The sequence below is a fragment of the Miscanthus floridulus genome, chromosome 8 (assembly GCF_019320115.1).
Source record: "Miscanthus floridulus cultivar M001 chromosome 8, ASM1932011v1, whole genome shotgun sequence".
NCBI lineage: Eukaryota > Viridiplantae > Streptophyta > Magnoliopsida > Poales > Poaceae > Miscanthus > Miscanthus floridulus.
The window spans coordinates 4,987,785-4,998,757 of record NC_089587.1 but is presented as its reverse complement, the minus strand read 5'-3'; the positions used below and the strand labels follow the sequence as shown (position 1 = coordinate 4,998,757).

The 10,973-nt window shown below is 50.4% G+C and overlaps 1 protein-coding gene and 1 pseudogene across 1 annotated transcript; one reads left to right on the top strand and one right to left on the bottom strand.

Annotated features, from left to right (window-relative positions):
* Positions 1–23: 23 nt before the first annotated feature.
* LOC136475557 (AP-3 complex subunit mu-like) lies at positions 24–10,550 on the top strand (annotated as a pseudogene).
* On the bottom strand, positions 3,459–4,502 carry LOC136475555 (uncharacterized mitochondrial protein AtMg00810-like). Its single transcript, XM_066473051.1, has one exon. The coding sequence runs from the start codon at positions 4,500–4,502 to the stop codon at positions 3,459–3,461; it is 1,044 nt and encodes a 347-aa protein (XP_066329148.1).
* Positions 10,551–10,973: the final 423 nt, after the last annotated feature.

The window sequence follows — 10,973 nt, the reverse complement described above, 5'->3', positions numbered from 1 at the left end:
CCGGACAAATGAACAAGGCGTTACTATTTTCAAAAGAAAAAATCAAAAGAAAAAATAAATATAAAAAAAATAAAAAGGGGCTTTACTGCGTCCGCCCCTGCCCTTCCGGCCTTCCCCGTTCCGTTCACTTCTGCCTTGCCTGACCTGCCCGGCTGCCCGTCGTCGTCTCCCCCGGACCCCGGTCCCCCGCCAGGCCGCCACCTCGTCGGACGGCGAAGGGCGGCAAAATGCTGCAGTGCATCTTCCTCCTCCGATTCCGGGTAATCTTGGTTCTACAGACTCCCAATTTCTCTTACCGCTAGCGTCGTTTGATTCCTTGGCCCCCCTCTTTGGATCCGTCGCTGAGCTTGATGCGATCCGGGATGGGTTTTTGCCAGGGAGGTGATGGTGGAGAAGCAGATGGCGGCGCACCGCGTAGACCGCGCCATCTGTGCCTGGTTCTGGGACTACATCGTCGCCCACGCCGCTGGCGACCCTTCCAAAGTATAAACTTCTGCTCTTGCAAACTTCAGCCTTTTCCCTACCTTAGCTTATTACTGTTATATACTCGAACCCTACTTCGTGCTTCTCGAGCTAGTCCTAGGCTTGGCTGGCAGAATTTTGGGAGCTCTCGGGCTAGTCCTAAGCTTCATTCAATATATTGTTTCGTTGCTGATGTTAAAGGGCGTACCCAGTGCAGAGAGCTCCCGCTCTGTGCGGGGTCTGGGGAAGGGTGTCAGTGGCAAGCCTTACCCACGCCTGTGCAATGCGAGGAGACCGCGACTCGAACACGGGACCTTCCGGTCACAGGTGGTAAGACTCTACCGCTTGCACCAGGCCCGCCCTTCTTCGTTGCTGATGTTACAATCTACCAATTTCGAGCTATTGTGGCTAGATGTTCACCAAAAAAAAATGTGGCTAGAGATGCAAGCGAATCGACCGAAACCTACTCCACTCATCTATCCACCTAATGTATAGATGTACTCATTTTGTGTATAGAGTGGTAGATCAAACGAACTATGACGTATAAATGAGTCAAGCCAACCAAACAAATTGCATCCCTAATTGTGGCATTGTTTTCATTCTATTTATCTTAGCTGTTCAATTCCACCAGATATGTACTTATCAGGTTTGTTGGGCTTTGGAAGGTCTTGCAGGTTGTGGTGTCACCAACGCATTACTTGTTTCAAATATATCGTGATGGTGTAACGTTCTTGGCATGTACCCAAGTGGAGATGGCCCCACTGATGGCTGTTGAGGTGTGGGCTTCTCTTTGCAACCTTTTTCTTTCACTTAGCCATTACTTGTTGTTTTAATTTCCTTTAAGGGCAAGGCTGTAGCAGCAAAAGACAAAAATGCAACACATTTGTTGCATTTGGGGTAAATACTGCTTGTTATTTGGTACAGAGCATGGTGGGTGCTTTGGTACTGTGCGTAGCTCTTAACTCACGCATCATCAGTCTGAAAGACATAAGGGCAACCAAAGTAGAGCCTCTTACACACTGATTCACATAATTTGTTATGTATAAAAGGAATTTGTATTTCTACAACTTGCTATAAAAGGATATATAGTACTGACAACGAGAAGTCTATATGATCACTTGCTCAAATCTGTAAAACCAGATACATTGTCAACTATAGTGTCTGTTTGGCAAGAAAAAGAAACAATGGCACCATCAAATTAGTTCTTTGCTGTAGAATGTTAGTGGAAATGTGTTGAAACCATCCATATTGAACTCAGAAAACACGAAGAGGAAATTCTGCATATTTCATGGCCACAAAAAGGAACAATAAATATTTCATAGTAACCTCATTAATCTGCAGGTCTCTTTTTGGCCTCTCACAGTGTTACTTGGTCCTTTTGTCTGAAAAGTTTCTCAAGTGTTCCTCAGAACAATGCAGATGTTGAAGTACTCTTGGATTTTAGGAAAGTTAAGTAAGATCTTACAAAATTTCATGAAAAGGGCAACTTTTTAATTAAGACCCGTAGTTCTGTCCTATCCTCAAATGTTTATCTTACAATACCCTTCCAAATTTATCTATTTGTAATAACTGATAGAGTGATTGGCCATAAACGATACTTTTTGGCTGTATTTTCTAGATGTGCTTAAGTGTTTTGCTTGCATTTTCCAGTTTCTCTCTCGCGTGGCCGATGTCTTGACAGATTGTCTTGGAGATCTGAATGAAGATATAATCAAGGACAACTTTGTAATTGTATATCAGGTGTATTTCTCAGTCTCTGCTACACCACAATATAAATCTGCACCTGTTGCCTATTCTATTATTTTGTTATGTGACTGTTATATTCTTCTGAATGAGTATTGCAAGTATTAGGATGAGTGGATGACACAACAGTGTCAGTGTCATTTTACTTTGTCGCAGGATAATCTGTTTTTACAAACATGACATTAAGAAATATTTTTTTCTTATTTATTTAGCGAATGTTCAACTCAATCGTCCTTTGATATATTAAGCTTTGGAAATTAAGAAATCATATGTAACTATTATTTCTAATGGGGTTAAATATTGAGTTGCATATACAGAGGTACAAAGCTCATGAAGTATCGAAATTTACAGAAAATCTAACTTATATCTTTTAATAAAATTCTTGAAGATTTTGAGATAAACTTAGAAGATCAAGGCATGCCATTGACCTACTATTGAATTTGTTAGTCTGTTATAAATTTCCTAATCTGCATGCTGCAGTCAAGTTTTGCTGCTTGTGAAGCCATTGTTGCTGCTTGCCGGTGCACTTGTTCTGATATTTCTCTAAATCTATAGTGCTTAATGAGTGCGGATTTTGGATGAGATGATGGATAATGGTTTTCCACTCACGACTGAGCCAAACATCTTGAAAGAGATGATTGCCACACCTAATATTGTGAACAAAATGTTGAATGTTGTTACTGGTAAGAGCTCTACACTTGGCAGTAAACTTCCATATGCAGCTGCTTCTTTTGTACCTTGGCGAACAACAATAGTCAAGGATGCAAGCAATGAAGTCTATGTTAACATAGTTGAAGAACTTGATGCATGTGTAAACAGGTATTTCAGTTTTCCCCCTTTTTAATGCCCTATAAATGGGATCCATTAATTCTGACATTATGGCTTTTAGGACCTTAAGGTCACAGTAATTGGTCAAATATTTCTGGAAGCTACTCAACTTTGAGCATTTTTGTAGTAATTCTGGATATTGAGCTCCAATCTATTTGAGAGCAAATATGTCTCGGGATTGATAGATTGATTATCCAAAGTACAGGATACAATATATATATATATATATATATATATATATATATATATATATATATATATATATAGGCAAGGATCCGGAGGGTTTATAGAAACACCCAATCAACGGTGATCCTTGCCTTATCAATCTAACTTAACCCCTAAGGCACTAGCCGCATGGGCCTTAACACCAGGCCCATAACAGCCCTATCAGGCGCCTATGCTAACACGCCCCCACTGTCGAATCGTCAGCCACTCTGCACGTTTAGACTGGACCTGAACTCCGTGAACACTGAGGTAGGCCGCCCCTTGGTGAAGATGTCTGCATATTGCGAAGAGGTGGGAACATGCAGAACACGAAGGTCACCAATGGCGACTCGCTCCCGGACGAAGTGAAGATCAATCTCGATGTGCTTGGTGCGCTGATGTTGCACCGGGTTGGAGGTCATGTAGACTGCACTGATGTTGTCGTAGTACACCAGTGTGGCGCGCCGAAGAGGGGCATGCAACTCTAGGAGAAGCTGGCATAGCCAAGTTGCCTCTGCAACTCCGTTGGCCACCGCGCGATATTCAGCTTCAACACTTGATCTTGATACTATGTTCTGGCGCTTGGAGGACCAAGAAACAAGATTGTCACCAAGGAACACTGCATAGCCCGAGGTGGACTTGCGAGTGTCCGGACAACTAGCCCAATCAGCGTCGGTGTAGACGACAAGATCAGTCGAAGTGGAAGGTCGCAGCAGGAGACCGAGGTGGAGTGTGCCCCGAACATAGCGAAGAATCCGCTTCAGAGCAGTGAGGTGAGGCTCCCGAGGGTCGTGCATGTGAAGACAGACCTGCTGAACGGCATATGCAATGTCTGGGCGGGTGAATGTCAAGTACTGAAGGGCTCCAACAAGACTGCGGAAGTCGGTAGCATCAGACACAGGGGCCCCCTCAGCGGCAGCAACCTTAGGATGGGTGTCCACTGGAGTAGAGCATGGCTTGCACTCAGCCATTCCGGCGCGATCGAGGATATCCAGCATGTACTGTCGCTGTGAGAGCAGGAGTCCATCACCACTTCGCTGAACATGCATGCCGAGGAAGTGATGTAGTTCACCAAGATCTTTCATGGCGAATTCTCGCTGAAGTGCTGAGATGATCCGCCGAAGAAGGTCTGAAGATGATGCTGTGAGGACAATGTCGTCAACATATAGCAACAAGTAGGCTGTGTCGGAACCACGCTGGTAGACGAAGAGTGAGGTGTCTGACTTGGCTTCAACAAACCCAATAGACAGCAAGAAAGTAGCCATTCAACTGTACCAAGCACGAGGAGCCTGCTTCAGGCCATAGAGTGATTTCTTCAGAAGGCAGACAAAATCCGGATGAACTGGATCTTCAAACCCGGATGGCTGCTGGCAATACACCGTCTCAGTCAAATTGTCATGAAGAAAGGCGTTCTTCACGTCCAGCTAGTGAATGGGCCAGCGACGGGAGAGCGCCTAGGACAGCACCGTATGAACGGTAGCCGGCTTCACCACAGGGCTGAAGGTTTCATCAAAGTCCACACCGGGCCGCTGGGTGAAACCACGGAGGACCCAACGTGCCTTGTACCGCTCGAGGGAACCATCAGACTGGAGCTTGTGCTTGAAGATCCACTTCCCCGTGACAACATTGGCCCGGGGCGGACGGGGCACAAGATCCCAGGTGTGGTTCTGCAGGAGAGCACTATGTTCTTCCTCCATAGCCGCTCGCCAATTGGGATCAGCAAGAGCGCTACGGAAGGTCTTCGGCACCGGAGAGAGTGGCACAACATGGTAGGCAGCAGGCATCCAGAAGCCGCTCTTCGAACGGGTGCCCATAGAGTGCTGGTTGGCCACCGGAGGGACAGCAACCGCGCCCTTGGGCAGCGGGGCGGCTGCTGCAGGGACCGATGAAGAGGCCGCCGGCAGCGGGGCTGGTGCTGCAGGAACCGGTGTAGGAGCCGCTGGGACGACCGGTGGAGGTCGCGGGCGACGCGAGTAATGGTACGTGAAGTCGCGGGCCGAGCGAAGCGGTGGAAATCCCGGTGGAGGCCCGTGGGGCGCCTGAGGAGGCGCGGGAAACCCTGCGGACTGCGCAGGGGACGTCGAGCCGGCGCGCAGCGCGAGCGGGACGTACAGCAGCCGCGGGGACGTGCTGCCAGACGCGCTGGCCGGTGCTGGGGCCGCGCGTGGCGCGGGAGGGCTTCCTGGCGCCTGCACCGTGGCCGCGCGTGGCGCGGAGGGGGTCGCCGGTGACCGGAGCGCAGGCGGGATGTAGAGCGCCGTCACCGGGATGTTGTCAGCAGCCTCGGGCGCCCCAGGCACAGTCACAGAAGGACTGGCAGGGGCGCTGGTGTCACCGGGGAGTGCCCCAAGCTCGGCCACACGAGGACCGGCAGGGGCAGCAGGAACATCGGAGGTGCTGGGAGACATGCCTGCAGGAAACAACGTGTGCAAGGGTCCAATAGGAGCTGGCACAACATCATCAGTAAAATCAAGAAACTCGAGTTCCGCTGGATTGCTGGGACCATGACGCTCAGCAAAGGGAAAGGCCGTTTCATCGAAGATGACGTGCCTGGAGATGAGAACTCTATTGCTGGAGAGGTCAAGGCAGCGGTATCCTTTATGGTGGGCGGAGTAGCCTAAAAAGACACAGAGCAGACCTAGGAGCGAGTTTATGAGGAGCGGTGGCGGACAGGTTGGGGTAACACTTGCAACCAAAGACCCGAAGATGATCATACGTAGGCAGCTTTGCGAATAGTGCAAAGTGAGGCGTAGAGAACTGGAGAGTCTTGGTAGGCAATATGTTGAGGAGGACAGTGGCAGTGGAGAGGGCCTCCACCCAATAGGAGGGAGGCATGGATGCCTGAAAGAGCAGTGAGCGAACAACATTATTAATGGTACGAATAATGCGTTCAGTTTTACCGTTCTGAGGCGAGGTGTAGGGGCAGGACATGCGAAGATGAATGCTCTGAGCGAGGAAGAAGTGGCGAGTGCTCGAATTGTCGAACTCTTTCCCATTGTCGCACTGGACAGATTTGACACGTGTGTCAAACTGAGTGGAGACGTGGGCGAGGAACTGGGCCAGCGTGCTGAAAGTGTCAGATTTGAGTCGCAGAGGAAATGTCCACAAGTAATGAGTGCAGTCATCAAGTATAACCAAGTAATATTTATAACCAGAAACACTGACAACCGGGGAGGTCCACAGATCACAGTGAATAAGATCAAACTTGCTAGACGCACGAGAGGTGGACGAATAAAAGGGCAATCGAACATGACGACCTAACTGACAAGCATGACACAAATCTGAACAATCACTAATATGACGCGAGGTGCTGGACACAAGCTTGGACAACGCCTCATGGCCGGGGTGGCCAAGTCGCCGGTGCCACAGCGGGGAGGAGTCCTGGGCGACAAGGGAATGAGCTGGAGGTAGGCGCAGGGGGTATAGCGGCCCGGAGCTATTGCACCTGACGATCTCGGTCCGGGAGGGAAGAACCTTCACAGAACAACCAGCGGGGTCAAACTCCACAGAACAATTATTATCGATAGTAAATTGACGAACAGAGATGAGATTCTTAATAAGTTGTGGTGACACAAGAACATTATTAAGACGTAAAGAGGAGGACAACTCTGTGGAGCCAGTGGCGGTGACAGGCATGATAGAACCATTACCTATGACAATAGATGAAGGAGTAGGATACCGCAAAGGAAGAATATGTGAAAGAGAGGAGGACTGAGAGGTCATGTGGGAGGTAGCACCTGAGTCGAAGTACCAGTCACTGGACGGAGGTGGAGTCAGGGACGTGGTACTGAAAGCGGAGGCAAGCGCCGTCGGATCCCAGGAGGGAAGGCCTGCCACGGGGTTGTAGTACCCGGGGGTGACCCAGTGTGTGGCGCCGTCGTGTGCAGCGGCAACAGCCTGGCTGCGCGAGGAGCGCCTGCTGCTGGTGCGCCTGTAGATGAGGGGGCACCGGGATCGGCGCCAGCGGAGGCCTCTGGGCCACATCTGGATGGTGCCCGTCCAGGGATTGTAGTAGCTGGGCCAGCGTCCACCGGGAGCAGGCTGCTGCTGCTGCTGGCCGGTGGGCTGCTGCTGGTTGTGACCAGCAGAGGGGCGCGGCCCCTGGCCACCGCCACCGCCGCCAGTGCTGCCACCGCCTTTGCCGCCGCTGCGCTTGTTGCGGCGATTGTTGGAGGACTTGGAGCCACCCCCAGCGCTACCGGAGCCCGAGCCGGAAGACGCAGGGGCGGTGCTATTCGCCGTAGAGGTAGCAGCGAGAGCGGTGGTGGGAGCATCCTTCCTGTTCTCCAAGGTGAGTTCCTCAAGGATGAGGTCGTCGCGTGCCTCCAGGAAGGAGGGGAAGGGACGTGTGCGACGGAGGAGGGGTGCCGACGTGGCTGAAACGCTCGTTGAGACCGCGAATGACGTTGAGGACAAGGGTCCGGTCAGTCACGGCCTCGCCGAGGGCGGTGAGATCGTCCGCCATCTTCTTCAACCGGCGACAGTAATCGGTGACGGAGAGGTCGCCTTGGACGAAGTTCCGAAAGCGCGTCTCCAGGTGGATGGAGCGAGCCTCCCGGTTGCCGAGGAACTGAGACTCGACGGCAAGCCAAGCATGGCGTGCGGTGGAGCCTTGGGCAGAGATGATCTCCGCCAAGTCGTCGGTGAGGGTGGCGATGATCCAGGCCTTGACGACGCAGTCCATCCGATCCCAGGTAGGAGAGATAGGAACTGGAGGCTCCGCGTGGACATGATCCCGAAGGGAGAACTTGCCAAGGATGAGCAAGAACTGATCACGCCAGCGGTTGAAGTTGCCGGAGTCGACGTCAAGGACCGTGGTGACGTGATTGCGGATGTTGTTCACGGCGACGGCCTGGGAGTGGAGCTGCAGCAGAGCCACGGCCTCATGATGGAGGAGGGCGGCGCGCAGATCGGTAGGAGGTGGAGGAGGGCCGCCAGGGGTCGCGCCAGAAGATTCTGGTGGCGTCATGGCGGCAGCAGCGGCCCGCGCGCGCCTGGGCCGCGCGAGCCAGGGCGGAGCTGGCGCGCTGAGCGGCCTCGTCGCGGGCCTTCGCGGCGGCGGCGGCTTCCTCCTCGGCCTCCTGAGCGCGGGCAAGGGCTGCGTCCCGGGCGGCCACGCGTTCGCGCTCGATGCGCTGGGCATCGGCGGCGGCAGCGTTGGCGCGCTCCTCTGCGGTGCGCTGGGCGATGGCGTTGTCCTGGATGGTGGCAGAGGAGGCGTCGGTGACCCTGGGAGAGGAGGGAGGGGTAGGCGACATGGTGCAGGGGAGGGTGCAGAACGGCAAAGAGAAGCCGGCGCGGGGGAGGGTGGACGCGCGCGACGGAGTGTCGGCGGCGCGGAGGCAGCGGAAGAGAGGTCCCCTGACCTAGGCGTCAGATACCATGAGAGCAAATATGTCTCGGGATTGATAGATTGATTATCCAAAGTACAGGATACAATATATATATATATATAGGCAAGGATCCGGAGGGTTTATAGAAACACCCAATCAACGGTGATCCTTGCCTTATCAATCTAACTTAACCCCTAAGGCACTAGCCGCATGGGCCTTAACACCAGGCCCATAACAGCCCTATCAGGCGCCTATGCTAACACTATTCTTGTATACCTCCATTTTATGACTGCCCTGCACTTTAGCAGGTGCTATGAAAATATAGAAAAAAGAGCATCATAAGAGTGAAGATTCATACTATTAACTAGTGGTATAGCATAATAGCACATCAAATTATCCTACTTATGTTTTATATATTTATGTTTCTTATGTTACTGAGGTTCTTTTGCTGTTTGGGGTATCCTTGTTCTTTGATTGGTGTGCAGAGAGGGGTTCTAGTGAAATGTGAAGCATATGGTGAAGTTCTAGTAAACTGCAGCCTCCCAGGTGTGCCAGAGTTGACCATGTCATTTGCCAACCCTACAATTATCAATGATGTTACCTTCCACCCCTGTGTTCGATTCAGGCCTTGGGAATCAAATCAGGTTCTATCATTTGTTCCTCCCGATGGGCAGTTCAAGCTCATGAGTTACAGGTACACATTTGCATGCTAGCTTTTCTTCTGTACACTCAGTATTTGCTCATCATTTGATCAAATGAGCAGGGTTAAGAAATTGAAGAAGACACCAATTTATGTGAAACCTCAATTAACATCAGATTCTGGGAATTGTCGTGTTAGTGTGATGGTGGGGATTCGAAATGATCCTGGGAAACCAATTGATTCAATAACCGTGCAGTTTCAGTTGCCCCCTCTTAATGTTTCTGCTGATTTGACTGCAAACTATGGCACAGTTGACATCCTTGCCGACAAGGTCAGTGTACTGTCTACCATAAGTTCCATAGTAACTCCATTCATACCTGATTTTTTCCATTGTCACCACTCAAGGTAAGGTGTCTATAGTAGGCAGTTTCAGAAAAATTGTAGAAGCTAGAAACTGAGCACTCTACATGTACCTTCACCTTGATATGCTTCTCTAACACTGGTAATCTTCTTAATGCAGACCTGCCTTTGGACAATTGGGCAGATACCAAAAGATAAAGCGCCAGCGCTCTCTGGAAATTTAGGTCTGGAGGAAGGACTTGCGCAGTTGCATACATTGCCAACATTTCAGGTGAAATTCAAGATTATGGGAGTTGCCCTGTCTGGTCTTCAAATTGATAAGCTGGACGTGAAAAACACACCGAACGCTCCATACAAAGGTTTCAGAGCCCAAACTCAAGCTGGAAAGTATGAGGTCAGATCATAGGTGCTTGCAGAGGGCAGCTGTTAGTTTTATTTCTTACAGAAATCGAATGATGTGGCGGACCTGGCTCATGGCCTGTTAACAGGACACCTATGATTGTCAGTTGAGGTCCAAGACCAGTTGCATTTGGGTCATTTTATCCTGTTCTGGGCCCATTACTGCATTTGAAGGGAGGTACCATTGTTCATTTTATCCTGTTCTGGGCCCTTTACTGCATTTGAAGGGAGGTGCCATTGTTCAGGTCAATAGGTGTCCTGTTCCTGTACCTGTACATGAATCAGATTCTACTGTCTGGTGTGAAAGCAACAGAATATTGCGACTCTAGACCTATCTAGACAAAGATTGACCTGAATGAATTCCCGGGGACTTAGATAAGGTTTTGGATTCTTGCACATTGTCTGGACTCACCTTGTTGCCCAAGAAGTATCCAGAACTAGAAAAGCAGTGGTGTTTTACTGTAACTTTTTTTTTTAAGTTTTTTGGATTGTAAAGCAACAATCAGGGCATTGCCATGACATTTCAGTTGCCAGCAATGGTCTTGTACAAAAGGATTAGTTCTGGCCATATGTTGTTTATATTATAAAAAAAAAACTCTCTTTTTGTTAAAAACGGGCGTCTTTGGAAATGAAGCTTTATATAACAGTGGATATATAGTTGCAAGTGTACCAGTCTCTTTGTCTGGTAATACCACACCTGACCAATAAGCTAACTGTAAGGGCGCAAGGCTTGCGCCCGAACGTCACCTTCCATTCGCCGGACCTGCCGCGCCCCGTCCCCTGCCTGCCCACCGCACCCACGTAATACGAGGGCCTGCCCGCCGCACCTGCGTCACCACGCCGTGATGGCTCCCGCGCGACAGCGATGGCATAGGCGAGCAGGCCATTGGTCAGGAGCTGCGCGGTGAGGACCCACTTTAGGGCTGCGTAGCTCTCTTCCTCGCTCGACCACCCCATATCGTGATCTACTTTTGCAAGTGTCAGATGAAACAATTACAACATAC